This window comes from Pleurodeles waltl, chromosome 2_2, assembly GCF_031143425.1.
Source record: "Pleurodeles waltl isolate 20211129_DDA chromosome 2_2, aPleWal1.hap1.20221129, whole genome shotgun sequence".
Lineage (NCBI taxonomy): Eukaryota > Metazoa > Chordata > Amphibia > Caudata > Salamandridae > Pleurodeles > Pleurodeles waltl.
The window spans coordinates 1101999820-1102018447 of NC_090439.1; the positions used below are offsets into that span (position 1 = coordinate 1101999820).

Consider the following 18628-nt stretch of genomic DNA (forward strand, 5'->3'; position numbering starts at 1 on the left):
GCCAGCTGCTCCCTGACTCTGGGTACCCAGGCACTGCTGGAAAGAACTGCCATTGTCTGCCCTGATGTGCTGGCCTGCCTGCCCCTTGGTGCCCCCTAAGTGTTCTCCTGGGACTAGGCTGCCCCTGAATTGGCCATGAGACCCCAAGACTGGCTCTTGCAGTCCCCACAACCAGTGCATGAGGAGCTTTTTACATTGTTACAATGTTGGGGCTCTTGAGTTGCTGACAACCAGCATATGGTGAGCGCTGCATTTTGGTCTACTCTCACTCCACAATTAGCCCACGATAAGCACTTTATATTTGTTGCCTTATCTGTGCCATAAGCGCAGGGTAAGTACTTCATGACTTTAATTCATTCTTTGCATAGCCCGAGAAAAACGCTCTGCTGTCCATCAGGCCATGCAGAAAGCTCCATTCATTGGTAGTTCAGCCTGTGGTGATGCGCCTTTAAACTTCCCTGTAAGCAGCGTGTGTTACACAGCACCACGGTTAAACCTGTGTTAGTGATTCCTCCTTCACCCTGTTGCGAGTGGAACACTACATGCAGGTCCTGAGGGAGAGGCGCCATCCCACGACAACCTTTCCCCACACACACCACCATCGCTGGAGACTAGCATCCCTTAGTTAGACCTCCTCCACCACGAGGAGTGCAGAGAGTAGGGCTCACCCCCAGCTGAGCCCAGAATGCAACAGTCATCGTGTGACGGGCAGGGCTACGGCCCGACGAATATGCCCCAGCCTTGCTTCCACTGGGGCCAAGGCAGAAGAGTAGTCCCCTGCCCAGCTGTGTAGCTGGCATCCCTTGAGAGAAGCAATGGTTGCCAAGGAATACTGCAACATCCAGAGTCCTATACCAGCAGCTCATCTCACTTGCATGAGGTATTGTGCCCCATGCTTTTTCAAGGGCAGCTCTATATTCACCCAGGAGGCTGCACTGTGGTCTTGGGTAGCTGCCTTTCCATTCTCTGCACGGAGGTGATCCAGCAAGGACGCCATCACAATCTCTACAGTTGGTGCCTACCCTCCACCTTTTCTTGACCGCATGTACCTTTAAGGAATTTGCTAAGTACTTTTCACCTCACAATGATGCACAGGTATGTTTGCGCGCTGCCCTTGGATACCAGTTGACCATACACAGCTTGATAGGAGTGCTGCACCCTAGGTGTTCATAATGTTATCCAGAAATCCATACATTTAGGGTGATACCTGGCGATTTTATGAGCTCTACCTCTAATCTGACATTAGAAGCACTGATGTTATGATGTAAGTCGTTCTGATTCTTGCCCTCCTCAGCCTAGTAAGACTAACTAATACCATTTCAGTACTTGTATAATCTGCATAATAACTATAATTTGTGTTATTACGATGCCATGCGGTGAATCATTTGTTGTATAGAGGTGCTCAAGACACCAGCCTTTCTCAATCACAGGGTTTGGTCTTTGAATTGTCATCCTACTGAGTTTCATGGCAGTGATTGTTTCTGAAGAGCAATATTTATGATTCATGTCATTGGGGTTTGTTAAATGGACAATATAGTTTCTTTTTTACATATTTCTGTGCGATGTCTCTTTAGTGGTGTATTTATTGTGTAACTGGTGTGCGTTGCAGAAACGCTTTACACATTGCCTCTGGAGATAAGCCTGACTGCCCTGTGCCAAGCTATTATGGGGTGAGCACAGGTTATCTTTGGTGCCTAACTTACTCGCCCTGACTACAGTGTTGGGTTCTGCCCGGCTAGGTGCATACCCTACTCAACCAAAAACCCTATTTCTAACAATAAGTGATCTCGGATAGGTAATGCAAACTATTCATCCCCAGGGAAACCGTTCCAAAAAGTCAAATGTAAACTCTGATAACAGACTTGTTTAAACCATGTGATCCAAACAGAAATATTTACATGGAAGAGCTTATCTGGCTGAATATGAGAAATTTAAGACAAGACAATGAGCTGTATCCACAAAGCCATTTGTGTACCATAGTTAGGTACACAAATATCACAATTTAAGAAAACAAATTCACTTTTATAATTCACAAAACAAGAATGCTTCAGTGGAGGGGAGTGGAAATTCCTGGATGTGAATACAATGACAGCTGGAAGACACCTACAATGCACACGTATTCACAAACATTTCCAGATATTTCCAACCTGAACATAGAGATTTATTCCTGCTGAGGTTAAGAATAAATTGCTGTCAAGTGAGAGAACTAGAAGGGGCACTCCCAATACTAGTGATGGTGCAGGGGAAGCAGTTATCCTATGAGAATTTGTTTTTCAGCTGGTGGAACAAAGGTACAACTGAATGTTTTCTCTACAATTACACGTATAAATGTATGACTATGCATGGTTCACGGCTTACATAAGTGAATACGTGTGGAGTACTTTGATAAGTCCAAAAAAATCTAATACCTTCTTTGGGTGATTGACAATTTTATTTTGACTTTTTGGGTGAATCCTACCCTGTGGTTTAACAGTTTAGAAAGGCGCTGTTTACATAAACTTTACATTCTTCCTTTAAAAAAAAAAAAATAAATTATATGCACTAAAGACAAATTATGGAACTCACCATTTCCATTTCTGATCTTCTTGAGCTTTCTTCACTTTTGAACTTTCCTCAGTCTTAGGTTTTTTGGCTTTAACTTCCCCATCCTCTTTGATCTTTCTTTTGTGAGAAATGTTCTCACTCTCCTTTTCGCTTTTCTTCTTCCCCTCGTGATTAACATCCATTTCATTGTTCTTTTTTTGTTTTTCTGGATCATCTCCATCTCGCTTTTTCTTTCTCTTCTTATCCATTTCATATGACAATTTTACTTTTAACTTTTGATGAGTCTTGGATTTAGTTTCTTTTGAAATTTTATTTGTCTTTTCCTTCTCTTTGTTTTTCTTCTTCTTCTTTTTCTCTTTCCCTTTTAACTTGCTTTCGTCTTTATTTGTTTCTTCCTCACTCCTATTTTCCCCTTTTTCCCCATCTTTGGATTTTATATCTATATTCTCACTTGCATTATTTTCTTTTTCCATATTCTCTTCCTTTGGTCTAATGACTTCTGGTTTAAATTCCAGACTTTTCTCAATACTTTCCTCCTGATTAGGCAAACTTTCTGTTCCATATTCATCTTTAATTTCATTGTTTTCCTCGTCATCTAGGCTGCATCTTTCTTGATTTAATTTCGAACTTCTCTCTTCCATTTCAGTCACACCACATTCATTACCCTTTTTTTCATCTTTTCTGTTGCACTCTTTTTGTTCTTCCACGTTCTTATCCTCAATTTGGCCTTTATATTCATTCCTTGCTCCAAACCATTTCCCTGTATTCTCCTGATCTTCCCAAAGGTTATGATTTCCTTCTTCAAGATTACAGTTATTTGTGTCTTTATCACCAAGGTCTTTTGACCTTTTCTCTTTTGACTCTTTATCTTTGTTTTTACTACTAACTTCTTTCTCATGAACTTCCTTTCCATACTCCTCTCTTTTATGTCTTTTTTTCTGCTCCTCCTTCAGAGCGTTACTGTTATCAGTCATCCTAATATTTTTGGCTCTTTCCTGACCTTGATCGTGGCGTTCTCTCTTGTCTTTCTTTGACTCTTTTTCTCCTCTCTCTTTATGGTCTTTGTTTTCCTTAGAATTTTGTTCAAGGGCTGCTTTTTGCAGGAGCACCTGTTCACTTTCAATTTCATTAGTTGCTGGATCATTTTTCTCTCTTTCTGGGTTGTAACAGTTGAAGGTTTCTTCACAAAATGGATTTTCTTCACTTACTCCTTTTTCATTTTGATTCCCTTCTTCCCCAAATGCCTTGTTTTCTGACTTCTCACCTGTCCTGCAATTGTCTCCAGGCATATCTTGATAGTCTATTGTACTTGTACAAGTATATTTTCCATTCTCCTCTTCTTCACTAACCTGGAGTGCTTTAGATTCCTCATCTTCTACCTTCTGGTCTATCCGTTCTTCATCTATTTGCTTCTCCACAACATCCCTTTTCCTCATGCTCTCTACCTCCAAGTCCATGTTCTCTATATCCCCTTTGATTAGCTGTTCTGTTTTTTCTTGAGTAATAATAGGTTTCTCATCCAGGTCTTTTCTTTCATTTTTGCCATTTATTTGTTGATTGCCCTCTCTCACTTTTACTTCCAATCTTTCTTTATTTTGTTTCATTTTCATTTCCTTTTTTGTTTTTCCCTCTGTATTTATTTTATTTCGGAACTCCGCTGACTCCTTTTCCCAGTCTTTGGACTCCTTTTTATTTTCATTGTTGGTCTTTAGTATTTTGCCTACTTTATCAGGTGTTATCAATACATCTGGCTTAAATAAATCATCATACTCAATTACTATTTTCCTCTTATCCACAGGTGTCCTCTTTTTTGGTCCTTTATCACTGAATGCTGTAATTCCGCCTCTTTTGTTGACCCCAGTCTCCATGCTTTTTCTGCAATTTTTTACCATTTCCTGTTTTTCTTTAGGATTACTGTCCTTATAATTTTCTATTCTTTTTTGCTTACCATTAATAATTGCCTTCTCCATTAATTTTTCAGTCTTGCCAGTATGATGTTTCAATTCAGCTGTTACTATTTTCTCACAACTGTTCTCCTCATTTTTCTTTGACTTTTCTGATTTGACTGAAATTTCTTTCTCTGGCTCACTTGCCTGTATTTTTTCCCTCTCCCTCTTTAAATCATGAGGCCCAAGCATTTTCACATCCATTCTTGGATTACTTTTTCTATATCCTGGCTCGTTACTACATTTGGTTTGTTGTGTTATAATCTGGAGAGAAAAAAAGAGCATGCTTTTTAAAACCCACAGAAAACCAAAGGGTATTAAGTTATATTTGGCAACTCTGCACTACATTGAAAATAATGGAACTAAGAAGAGGGCAAATACATATAATGAAGTAGTAGAAAATACTTTATTCGGTTTTGAGCGACCATAAAAGCACATAAACAATTTAGAAAGTTGACATAACTGAATTTGTGAGTGAAATTCATGGGTGGCATGCATCAATCAGTAATGGTAAAAGAAGACAACGTAGTCCCTTATAAATTGTGCAAAACTGTTAAAAAAAAGCTTTGAGCCATAGTAGAATTTGTAAATAAAACACCTACGCAATTATCTAAAAACACTTTCTAGATTTCAGTACTGAGCATAGATAAACTGAAATTTGCAATAGTATTGCAAACGTTAGAAGGGTTTGTAGATACCGATAGGGCGGGGGACACAGACGTACGTATTTGCAAAGATTTTAAAAGCAGTATTAATGTTTTTTTTCCTCTGTCTAATATACAATTTACAAAACAGCACTTTGTGCATTGTACTTTGTATCGAGACTGAGTCGCAGGGACAGTTTTCCAGTACAGCACTCCAGTCATTCATTACAGGAAAACTAACCAGCAATGGAATGTCTCAAGTCTTAAGCGAATGAGAACAAAACGGTGCCTGGGGTTCAAAACATACTGTAGATAAGGTTCCATGCCATCAGCCATCTCCATCAGTTGATTACTCGTAACACTAGGTTTTTGAGCTTCAATGGCCCACCTTAAATCAGCCAGGTAGGTAAGGCACTCCCATTCGAAGATCTTTCCTACTCAGTGTTCCCATTATATGTGGTGTAGCATAGTAGTCTGGGTTGCCCAAGTCTGAAAGAAAGTTCTTAATATACTCCAACCACGGAATTCACAATGGATAATTTAAAATTATACAATCTTTTAAAATCGCTCAGTTCAGACTTGCACGTTCTGAAGACCAAACTTTATGCCATAACAATACTGGTTGTATCCTTATTAAATCTGCGATGTGCGTAACCCCCAGTTCTGAATGGCACACAAATGATGAGGTCGATTTTGGAACTTTTAACAGTGACTTTAAAAAAATCATTTTCTGCTATCTGCAATGCATTGCACTTTATATGTCCCCATAGGCCCACCTCATACGTGGCAACAGGGACGTATTTAGCACTGTAAATTATCAGCATGTCTTTTGGGGAGGGGGATCATCCCTACTTGTTTAGAGAATTTTTTTATAGCCATGTTGGTTTTAATGAACTGTAATTCCCTAGTGCTAATACATTGTGACCAAGCGCCTTTGTGATCAAACAGAATTCCCAGGTACGAGACTGTTGCTGTAGCATCTATTTTCTCTCCCTTTATTATAATGTGTCAGTTCTTGGTAGTCTTGGTGCCACATTTCATCACACGTTTTTTAGCGCGATTAACTCTAAGGCCTAGTTCTTCCATATGGTTAACGAAAGTTACCAAAAGACGCTGCAAAGCTAGTGGGGTTCCTGCTGTAAGAATGGCAATGGTGTACAAAAGATCTGGTATCGGCCGATGGCCAATTTGAGGTAAATCCTTGCATTCGTTTACTAGCACTGTCTCAAGTTTGTTTATATATAATGAGAAGAGGAATGGCGCTAATACACAGCCTTGTCGTACCCCTTGATTTATATTAAATGAGCTAGTACACTCCCTGTGCACCCCAAACCTAACCTTTGCTCTGCTTCCAGATTATAACTCCCTTATAAAGTGGATTGTTGTTTCATCTACCCCCAGGTGAGTCAAGGTAGACCATAATTTGCTGTGGAACACACACACAGACGTCAGATCTACAAAAGACCATGTAAAGATTACCTTTCTTAATCTTAGTAGATTTACCAACCAGGATATCTAAGTTTCGAGCCTGTTCCACCGTTGCTATCCCTGGGCGAAAGCTGTACTGCAAGTCCAAAGAATATTATTAGTTTCAGCCCACTCCTGTAATCTATTCAAAATAATCCAGCCAGCTATCTTCGCAAGAGTCAAGAAGAGAAATTGGCGTGTAACAAGCAGGGTTATGGCAATCGCCCTTTTTGAATATTGGTACTATGATGGACTCTGCCCAAGTTGAAATAAAACCTGTGGAACAACATGCTCTCAGGACCTGTGTCAATAAAGGGTCTAAAAGTGCAGAATCGGACTTGTATATATATATATGTCTACAGGGACTCCATCTGGTTCTGGGGCTTTCCCACTCTTACTTGCATTAATGGCCTCGATAAGCGCTTTTATACTAAACGGTAGAATATTAGTCAACAAGTCATCTTTATAAATATCTGCATCTGAGAACGCCTTTTTAGAACTACATATTTCAGAGAAGTGGGCAATCCATTCCTCTTCCTTGATAGCTATTTCCATGCTGGGAAATTATTTTTCCTCCCAGCAGCGGGGAATTTACTACCTTCCAAAATGTAATGTTATTGTTTCTGAGGCTTGCTTCGTACAGGGTATTCCAAGCCTCTTCTTTTATAGATTTTTTCCTATTTTTAACGGCCTTCTTATACTCCTGTCTGTGTGTGTGAATCTCGCTCTTACTTCTTTTTTTATTTATGTAGGGCCTTCTTGAGATTTTTATGAGCCCTAGTACAAAGTCAAACCAACCTTTTTTTCCCCCAGAATCCCGCCATTCTCACACTAGAACTAAGTGACTTTTTAATCCTGCATGTAATTGTGGTAAAAGCTCTAATACCTTCTAGTGGGTGTATGTTATCCTCAAGGCAGATCCCAAAATCTTTAGCATAGTTGCTGAACAACTGCTTCATAAAGCCTACTGGTTCGATCTGGGACCAGCATAGAGAATACCCATTTCTAGATCCCAATTCTATATTACTGAGATGGTCCGGGGATCCCCTATGCTGCTTTTTATCCGAGGGCAGGGCGAGATGTATGCTTTGGGGATAATGATCACTAAGTACAATATCACGAGTCTGTTGATTAGATACGCTATGAAAGAAGTTATAAGATGTTAGGATAAAATCAACTGTTGTATTTGCGCATCTACCATTAAATGTGGGTTTAAATTGCGATTTACTACCACAAGTTTCATTTGAAAATGATAAATCACACCTATGCAATGTGTCATTCAATATGTTACCGTAATAGTTGAGTGATGTGGACTTGGGCCTCATCACCCCCTTCATATAGGCCACAGACTGAGGATTGTGTGCACTTATGTGCATTAAAAGCACCGCCCCATACAATCAGGGTCTCTCTCCTGGTGGAGTTACACACTAATCCCAAGTCATCCTGCAATTGTCTGATTATATTTGAAATTTTATACAAAGGAGCACGGTTATAAAAGCGACATCTTACAACTACCTCTGGCGGCAACTCCCTATGTAGTAGTCCAGGCTAATGTTCCTATATACTCTGTTATAACCAGGAATTATAGATGGCGCTAAGAAATAAATCCTTAAATTAGACAGGATCTCGTATGGAACCTGGCATGATTGGCACCCATTTGAAGACAAAGATGGTGAGGAGAGTTAAATGGGTAGGCAGGAGCCGGAAATCACTAATGGGGGATTGTGTGGTACTCATTTAAATCTCCAAGATTGGTAGAAAGAATCCTACAGAGATTAAGTGCACAACAGGTAACTAATCGTGAAATGTCATTACTACCTTTAGGCTATTTCTACAAAGGCAACTAAGGTCAAGATCAACCCAGAAACTGGTATCCATCCTTAGATGAGAGAATCGGGTGTAACAAAGTAGTACCTACTAGTAATATATTTCAAGCCCTCTTGCCTCTGAAAGAATTGGATTGACTGAGTGTTGATCTGGCCAGTTGTAGTGGGTGGGTTACCTCAGCGGAATCTTTATCTGACCAATTAAATACTAATGAGTATATCATGGAGTAGCGGTGAAGCACCCATGGGAATTATTGATGATCAGCACATTATTAGATCTGGAGTGGTCATTCATTCACTCCTCCCTCCTAATGAGGCAGAACTTGTTACCTCTCATACACGAAGTAGGTGTCGTAAGACCATGTCTGGATCTTTTGTTTTGTAATGTGGCAGGTCTTCGTAGCAAGATTGAAAATACTGACTGGTTAGACTTCATTAGAGCATTTTCCTGTTTCTGCCTCCAGGAAACCTGGTGTATCGATCCCATACATATAAATGGGTACAGGCCATTCCACACTCCCCCGATCCCTTCCATCCATTGGAGGTCGAAAGGGGAGCTTTGCACTTATATACAAACAAGCTTGATCTGATAAAGACGATTAGGCTACCTTCTAATGCTAGCTATCAATTGATTGTGTGCAAACTACAAAATTTGTTTCAGTTAGCCATTATAAACTTTCACAATGAAGTACAATAAGAAGAGGTGAACGTAATGCAACAGTAACTGAGCACAATCAGGTGGCTGAATAAATGGACAAATGCTAATTTGGTCTTAACGAGATTTCAGATGCAATCACTCCTTCACAAAGGTAATAACCATTATGTGGACAACTTCAATACAGGAGCAGAACTTTTCAGTGAGCTCTACAAACCTGGCACTGTGACATATGATACAGGTAGTTGTTGTCGTAAAGGATTCCTACAGCAGCTTGCATGCACAAAGCACCAAAAATCCCATGGCTCTGTTTTGCATTTCAACGAACTGCTTGCAGGCAAGTTATCTGACAGACATGTGATTCTGCTCACTACAATTTACGATGAGAGCACTACTCCATCACGGTTTGGGGTCAGACGGCTTAAGTTCAGAGGCCTACCTGTATATTTGATTACAACAAGTACACAGGTGAAGTGGATAAGAATGACTAGGTTCTTCAGCCATACAATGTGAATTGTAAAACCCTCATTATAAGAAGAGGTTTACCCACCTGAACCAGATGGCAACATACCATATGCTTGTTGTTTATCGTCAGACCATCACGGCAAGACTCATGTCTTTCCTTGACTTTCAGTTGAGTGTCACTGAAAGTCTTACTGCTACAGAAACAGCAGCTCCCACGTCATATGCTCTGGAGGGGGTGACAAGGCTGCATGATCAACACTTTGCTGAACTCATTCCCACAACAGCTAAAAAAATGCTATTATGTTGTAGTTGCAGAGTTTGCTCTAATCAAGGAAAGAGGCAGGAGAGTCATTGTTGCTGTCCTTAGTGCCCATCTCAGCCAGCCCTGTGTTTTTCTACTTGCTTTATGTTGTACCATACAAAAGTGAAGTATTGAGAAATTGACTGAGGTGAACCTACCTTCCATGGGATATTGCAACACTAGACAAGTAGCGATAGAAAGTTTTTCCTCCATTTAAGGCAATAATGGACTTGCTTACGGCCTGCTCAACACCTTTATCCACCGCCAGAACATGGTAGGTGTTAAATTCACCAGATGACAAGTGCATTATAGTAACCACAATGCACATAATGGTGAATGGAATATAGGTCACATTGTCTCGGAGTACCCTGTGTGGCAAAAACGTAAAGTATTCTCTAGCCTTTGAACTAATAACTTTGGCCCCGTTTGACGTATCCTAATGAAATTTTCAAAAGTAGTGCACTAGTTACTTTAGCTGCTGCTTGTAAAGATTTGGGGTGATTTGTCAAGCCAGGCTGAGAAAAAGAAAAAAAAAAAAGGGAGGCGGGGGTAGAGGGGCAACAGGATATTTCATTATGATTTTCCCCCCATGCTAGGTCAATGGTGATCTTACACTCTTTACACACAGCTATAGCCTGAACTGAATAACTAAATGAAACCAAATTTGACAGGAAGCTAGATCTTGGTCTGCAGATCGTGCATTTTGTGATTTAGTGTAAATCTGTTCATTAGTTTCAGAATTATTAAAGGGGAAAAAAGATAGATATTTATGGAAACAGAGCCACACGTACCTGTGGATCCGAAGCCCAATATGAGGGGAAAAAAAAAAAAAAAAACACACTGACACCCTCCCTGCTGTGCATGGCCAAAGGCTGTGTGTGGGGCTTTGTTGGGTGGACGCAGGCCAGCCACTGCAATGGTTGTATTAGCTTATGGTATTTATGTATTACTTTACATTTTAAAAAAACACAAATAAATTCACTGAAAATTAACAAAGGTTACTGTAACGTTGTAGTTAGGTTCAAGTTTTACCCACACAAAACCATAGAAATACAACAGTTGTAGTTATACTTATCTGAAAAAATTATACTCGTGCCAGCAAGGAACTTTGGGCTACGAGTTATAGTTTCTTAAACATAAGTTTAACTATAACTGCTGAATATCTGATTTTTTTGTGTGGGTAAAACGTGAACCTAACTATAAAATCCCTGTAGCCTTTGTTTTTTCATGATACACATGTATATTGTTATGACACACTCACAAAGGAATAAGAAGCTATGTAGAATTTGAGTTTAACAAAGGTTTCGTTGTACTTGCCTTATGGGTGAGCAATGGTTAGATATGTGTCCTGGAATGGGAGGGTGTTCAGCTCACCAGTAAAGCTGATGCCTGTTTAATCTGCAATTTATCTATATCACATTCATAAAATAACTCCACTGACTACCTGATTATAACAAAATCATATTCCATGTCACTGTGATTGATCATAAAGGAACGTATCCCTTTGTCTTCAGACATCATCGCTTCAAAATTTGACTGTTCAAAATATTCCCATGCTAATATCCAATGATAAATTCTTCTTAGCATGCGTTTTCCTTTAACAGGTGCTAGAATGTGGAACTCACTACCACAGGCTCCCCACTGCAAATCTTCTCTACCTTTTTTCCATTTATTTAAGGAAATTGTTAAAATCCTTTGCATTCTTCTGTTAGCATTCTTAGCCACATATAACAACTGATAATTTCAGTGCCATGAAACTATGGTGTACCCTATAGTAATTTATAACAAAGCATCAAGACCTAGCAGGTAGTGAAAAAGTAGGAACAATACATGGCATGCCTGTAAGAGACATCTTAAAGTAGTAGATCGTAGTGTTTGCACACATTCATTTTACACCAACAGTTTGTTTTGTTTTTCACAAACGTTCCTCATGAGGCTGGTGAAATGGTGAGTGTGGCCGGTGCAGTGGCTATGTTCCCACTCCACTGGTCAACTTAAGGCAAATCCTTCCCATCGAAGCCCACAGCACAATGGTAAGTGATCACTGACTAATGAAAGTAGAACACATATTCAGATATGAAGGGTAACCTGATGCGAGGAGCTGCTATGAGGAATCACACAACACCGAGCTAGTCTGCAAGAGACCAGATAGGCGAGGACTTCTGGTGGCCATCTTGGCCTTGCTCTTCTCCAGAAGACTGGGGACATCACTCAACGAGAACAGAACAAACATGGGCTGAAGCAGCTGCAGACAGCTACAGGCCAGGGATCCGGATCACGTCTGAAGATGGAAATGAGTGGAGGACCAGACAGCCTAGAAGAAGCCAACAAACAAGTTTAGATCAGACCATTCTATTTAAAGATGGCAACCACTTTCGAGAGGAAAGAGGTTAGTTTCTTTAGAATTCCTTCGTTTAAAGTTTATCACATTTTTTTAAAAGCACGTCTGTACTGTTTCACTTTATCTGTGATCAAAGCTCGCATTATGAAACGAGAAAAACTAGAGCACTAGCAATTGTAACATAACAGCAGTGTATCAATGAGAAGTCATTACCGCACTGACCCAACATGAATGCATGTTAAAAAAATAAAAATAATAATAAAAGAACAAGGGAGAGAAGTTACACTGGACATGCAGCAACTGTTATGGTTGGACATACCAAAGGTAATGTGTAGTGTACCAAACTGAGAAACATGTTGGAAAATAATATTTCCTCCATGAACTCGACATCGTCTTCTTGGGTGCAGTGCTGACTCTCCTTCACCGTCCACTCACTTCTTGCACCTTCAGTCTGGTGGGTAGGGGCTCCTGCCATTCCTGGACTCTGCAGTGCTTCTTGGACTTGGTCCCCTTCTTACACAGGTCTTCTTGTCCATGAATCCACTGTTGGAGTCTTGCAGTCTCTTCTGGGTTTTGCACTGTTGTTCTTCTCTTGTGTGTGATCTGGGGAATTTACATTGATTTACTCTTGTTTTCCTGGTCGCTGGGGTGGGTTGTGGTACTTACTTTTGGGCTTTCCTAGTACTCCCAGCTCCCCTCTACACACTACACTTACCTATGTGGGGGACAGCCTTTTGCGTTTCATTTTTTTAGGATATGGTTTGTGCTCCCCCAGGGTTATTTCTCTCTATTGTGATCTTCACTAATTGCATTTTTTTCTAGCTGTTTTTATGTCTATTTCTGCAAACTAGTGTACATAATTTGTGTATTACTTATCTACTAAGGGAGTATAGCCTGTATGGTATTTGTGTCACCAAAATAAAGTACCTTTATTTTGTGACGACTGACTGTTTTCTTTCATGTGTGTGATAGACTTTTCATCCTTGGTGTGGTCTCCTTTAACTTTTTGCCTCTGTTTCCCAGGTTGTTGATGTGTGCTGGACTCTGATTTTGCTGTTTTTGTTACTCCGGGCACTTTACCACTGCTAACCAGTGCTAAAGTACAAGTGCTCCTATACAAAATGTGTATGTAATTGGTTCATCCATGATTGGCATATTTGATTTACTGGTAAGTCCCTAGTACAGTGCACTAGAGGGGCCCAGGGCCTGTAAATCAAATGCTACTAGTGGGCCTGCAGCACTGGTTGTGCCACCCACATAAGTAGCCCTGTAATCATGTCTCCGACCTGCCACTGAAGTCTGTGTGTGCAGTTGTAAGCTGTAAATTCGACTTGGCAAGTGTACCCACTTGCCAGGCCTAAACCTTCCCTTTTCTCACATGTAAGACACCCCTAAGGTAGGCCTTAGGTAGTCCCAAGGGCAGGGCACAGTGTATGGTTAAGGTAGGACATATAGTAATGTGTTTTATATGACCTAACAGTGAAATATTGCTAAATTCGTTTCTCACTGTTGCAAGGCCTACCTCCCTACTGTCCCTCTCATAGGTTAACATGGGGGCTACCTTTAAATATGATTTAAGTGTAGATTCCCTTTGAGAGCGGATGGACATGAACAGTTTGGGGTCTCTGAACTCACAATTCAAAAATACATATTTTAGCAAAGTTGATTTTAAGATTGTGTGTTTGAAAATGGCACTTTTAGAAAGTGAGCTTTTTCTTGCTTAAACCATTTCTGTGACTCTGCCCGTTTGTGGATTCCCTATCTGGGTCAGTTTGACAGTTGGGCTGGTTGCACCTCTCACTAGACAGTGACAAAGGGAGCTGGGGTGTAGTCTGCATTTCCTGATGGGCCATCTTGTGCTAGGAGGGAGGGGAGGAGTGGTCACTCACACCTGAAAGGGGTGTGCCTGCCCTCACACAATGCAGTCCCCAACCCCCTGGGGTGTCTATGGGGCCTGGCCTGAGCAAGGTAGGATTTCACAATCAAGAGACTTTCCTTTGAAGTAAGCCTACTTCAAAGGGCAAAATGGGTATAAGAAGGGCACCCAAAACCACAGACTTGAGAACACTTCTGGAAACCAAGAGGATCCTCTGCCTGGAGAAGAGCTGAAAAGCTGAGGAAGAAGAGCTGCCCTTCCTGAGACTGTGCTTTGTGGCACCCTCCTGCAGTTGCTGCTTCTGCCTGTGCTAGTAGAAAAAGACTGGGCTTTGTATTGCCTTCCTTTTTGTGAAGAACTCTCCAAGGGTTTGATTTAGAGCTTGCCTCCTGTTTGAAGTCTCAGGGACAGCAAAGACTTCTCTCTGCCAGCACTTGGAGTCTCTGGAGAGACGCCTACTCTGCCCTATGGTGCCCATCAAGTTCCTGGGACCCCGAAAGGAGAAGCTGGCAGCCCAAGAGTGAGAAATCCACGCACAGACCGCCGTGCTGGGAAAGAGCGACAACTCTGATCTGCAGCTGAAAAAAAAATCAACGCTCCGCCGACTTCGCGGCTGAAAATTGACGCTTGCCTGCAACGCGACCCGAAGATCAACGCCCGGGGCTGGAGAAACAATGCAAAGAATCACTGACGGAGGCTGGTGAGATCGCAACCCACGCTGAGTGGTTTTCAGATCATCGTGCAGCTGGATTTCCAACGCAAACACCGCCGGCGTGTAAAAACCACGCAAAGCCTGCCTGGACACAAGAGTGCTGACCGGATCAGCCCATCACTCTCCTGCGGGGAGAAGAAACTAAGCCCGCCGACCTGACGAAAGGAGAAACGACGCAAGGTCTCGCTCGTGAGAGAAATCGACGCATCGCAAGCCCTTTTTGATGCACACTCACCCGAGCAGGGTTAGTTTTGACGCGCCCAAGGTACATTTTCAGCGTTAGTGTGTCTTTAAAATTACATGAAGACTCTTTTTGCATTTTTTGTGATAACTTGACTTGTGTATTGTGGATTTTTGTCGTTTCCGGTCTTGTTTTGTTTAGATAAATATTTTCTTTTTTTCTAAACCTGTGTTGTGTCATTTTGTAGTGTTTTCATTAAGTTACTGTGTGGGTTGATACAAATACTTTAGACCTAGCACTCTGAAGTTAAGCCTGCTGCTCCTGCCAAGCTACCAAAGGCGTAAGCAGGGGTTAGCTGAGGGTGATTCTCTATTACCCAGACTAGAGTGAGGGTCCTTGCTTGGACAGTGGGTGACCAGACTGCCAACCAAAGACCACATTTCTAACAGTGTGTAAGTACTAAGTGTGACTACAGTGGTTTTGCATGTCTCCTAAATAAGCCATGGCTGCTCATCCACAGCTGCCTCTAGAGAGCCTGGCTTCTAGACACTGCCTACGCCACATTAATAAGGGATACCTGGATCTGGTATAAGGTGTAAGTACCACAGGTACCCACCACACACTGGGCAGCCTCCTACACATGGCCAAGACAGTCAAGTTCAGGCTGACTGACTGCAATGGAGCACGGGCCAGCTACAGGGACTCAGTTAGGCCAGCTGAACAAAGTACCTTAAATCATGGTTTGTGAAGCGGTGTGAGGATCAGCAAAGATGTGTCACACAGCCAACACGATGAGTCGGTTCCACAAGGAGGCAAGGCTGCAACGTCCTGCGCCGTTGTTGAGGATCTTGTTGACTATTGCTTGCGATGCGAAGTCTAGCGTTGAGGCAATCGGTCTGTTCCAAGGAGCTGAGGTTTCGATGCAGATTCAGTCGTCGTAGCTGCTGTCCACAAGGGATGTGAGGGCCTGCACCTAGGATGCGTCATGCAGCAACGGTTCCAAAAAGGATGCAGGCTGCAGAGGTGATGAAGGTCTTTGCAAGAGGACCAATCGACACAGCAGTGGCGATGTGTCAGTTCTGCTTGGGGTTGGGCTGCACAGCAGAGGAGATGAGTCCGTTCCGCTGGATTCACAGAGGCTGGCAGAGCACCTTACGCACACTACCAAGGGGCACCACTTGGCAGGGGAGAGACTTACAGATGGCAGAGTCCAGGTACTGGTGTTGAGGCTGCTGGAGTCTTCTGTGCCTGAGACTCAAGTCAAGAGGCCAACCAACTACCTCTTGGAGTTACTCAACTGGTTCTGGGCTCAACAGATTCAGATTTAGTCCTTTTCAACAAGGCAAGAGAGCAGCAAGGTAGCAGTCCTTCAGTGCAGCAGTCCAGCAGAGTGGCAGTGCTTTCAGCAGTCTTTCTTCCTGGCAATGTATCCAAAGGTCCAGAAGTGTACTGAAGTGGTGGTGTCGGAGTTCCACTATTTCTACACAGTTGTGACTTTGAAGTGAGGGAGAAGCTTCTAGAGGTTTCCTTTTGAAGTCCCCTCTGTCTTTGCTCCAGACGAACTGCAAGGGGTACACAGCCATTTTAGTCGAGGCAGGACACAGCCTATTCAGGTTTAAATGGGGTTGTGGCCAGCTCCTCACTCATCCTATCAGTGATGGTTCATCACCCCACTCCTAAGTTCCCTATTGTGTATGGCTGTCTAGCTCGAATATACAAAGATCAACTGTCCGCTACACCCAATCATGTGACCCAGGTACATGCACTAAATGGATAAGCCAGAAAAATGCTGATTTTCTAAATGTGACAAATTTAAAATCCGACTTCACCATAAATTAGGATTTTTCATTTCAATTCCTGAGTCAACAAACAAGAACTGGTTACCTGCTCAGATTTGGAAATTAAAGTGTATTAAAAGTAATAAGGTAACTCTAATGTAAGACTACGGGAGAGGTAGGCCATGCAGTAGTGGAAACTAGTCTTTCTTTTTTTTTTTTTTTTAAAGAACCAGGAAAGATAAAATGAATGTCACACTTTTTAAGTATACTGCACCTTGCCCTCTGAGCTATCCAGGGCCTACTCTAGGGCTGACCCATTTGTATTCAAAAGGAAGATTTGAGCCTGACGAAAGATTTATTTTGCCAGCTAAAATGGAAGTTAAGAACTGCACACATAGACTTCAATTGCAGGGCTGAGTCAGGTTTAGAGGGCTATGTTAGTGGATGGCACAAACAGTACTGCAGGCCCACTACTAGCATTTCATTAACAGGCCCTGGGCACACGTTGGAACTACTGAAAGCTGGACAAGTTACTTAGACTGGGTGTGATTGAGGAAACTGAATCCTCAGAATGACTGGCAGCAGTGGTCCTAGCACTTAAGGATGGTAGAAAAAGATATCACAACGTGTGGATTTGCGAGATCTGAATGAGTGGATATTGATAGATTGACAAACACTACCCAATATATCAGACTTTTGTCATGCTTAATGGTGTCAATGTATTCAATGTGTTAGATCCCCCAATTGCATATCATCAGACAATGCAGCACAAGATTCCAGCCATTTTACGTCCTCCGTTACTCCTCTGGGAGCATACAGATTTGTAAGCCTTTTGGTTTGGATTCTGCAGCTGCCTGCTTGCAGAAGGTAATGAAGTTAGTCTTGTAGTATGCTACTAATGTTCTGTTTTTCCAGGACAACATCCTTGTTTATGGAAGAGACATGATGGAGAATGATGGATCATTGAGACAAGTGTTAATTAAGCTACCAGAGAGTGGTCTGACTGAGGAAAGAGAAACGTAGATTTGGTGTAACAGGGACATATTTGGGCCATGTGCTATCAGGTGACTGTATTCAACCAAAATTTTCGTTAGCGGACAGTATAATGATACCTCCCACATCTGTTGACAAGGAGCAGATGAGGTCTTTCTTTGGTCAAGCAGAATGTTAGTCCAAATTCATTAAGGGAGGTGGTTGAACCTGTTAGGATGTTGTTGAAGAGATGTTCCGCATTTAACCTTTCTGAAGAGCCTTTTGTACCATTAAAACAGAGATGAGTAAAATACCACTCTGGGACCTTTTGATGTGAGAACAAGAAAAACATACGGACTAGAGATGCCTGCCTCAAAGGGTTGGGTGTTGATTTGATCAGAGTAATGGGTGGTGAGAAGAGGGTTGTTGCCTTTACATGAGTTACATGATAGTGGTAGTTTGTCCTTTCTCTAGGTGGATAGAGCAGGCCTATACCAGACTGCGGATGCAAAAAGCACAGCTAAGTTCATTCTAAAAGAAGAAGTAACAAGACCGGGCATTCCAAAGGCCGTCCGCTCGGACAATGCCACACACTAATAAGATCTTTTAATGCATTACCCAAATGTTGGGAATACGGCATATACCTTTGTCTCTGCCCATCACCCCCAAAGCAATGGGATAATGGAACGTCTGAATGGCGCTCTAGATGATAAAATAGGGAAAATATCAGTAAAACTGAACAGAAATTGGCTATATTGTTTGCCCCTGGCACTACGCGCCATTTGGAATGCTCCTTTCTCGGACCATCACCTAATGCCACACCAGATTGTCACAGGCAGAAGAATGCCAATGGAAGACCTCCCAAATAGGGAAAATACGGACACACATAAAACTGTTGATGTAGTATGGCAAGAAATGTC

General features: G+C 41.9%; 1 protein-coding gene across 1 annotated transcript in view; it reads right to left on the minus strand.

Moving 5' to 3' along the window:
* Positions 1 to 18628, minus strand: part of TOP1MT (DNA topoisomerase I mitochondrial) — a 711804-nt gene that overhangs the window by 451771 nt on the left and 241405 nt on the right. Inside the window, exon 4 of the mRNA XM_069220874.1 lies at positions 2566 to 4754. Within this exon, the coding sequence (XP_069076975.1) occupies positions 2566 to 4754 (2189 nt within the window). The remainder of the gene's footprint in view (positions 1 to 2565; positions 4755 to 18628) is intronic.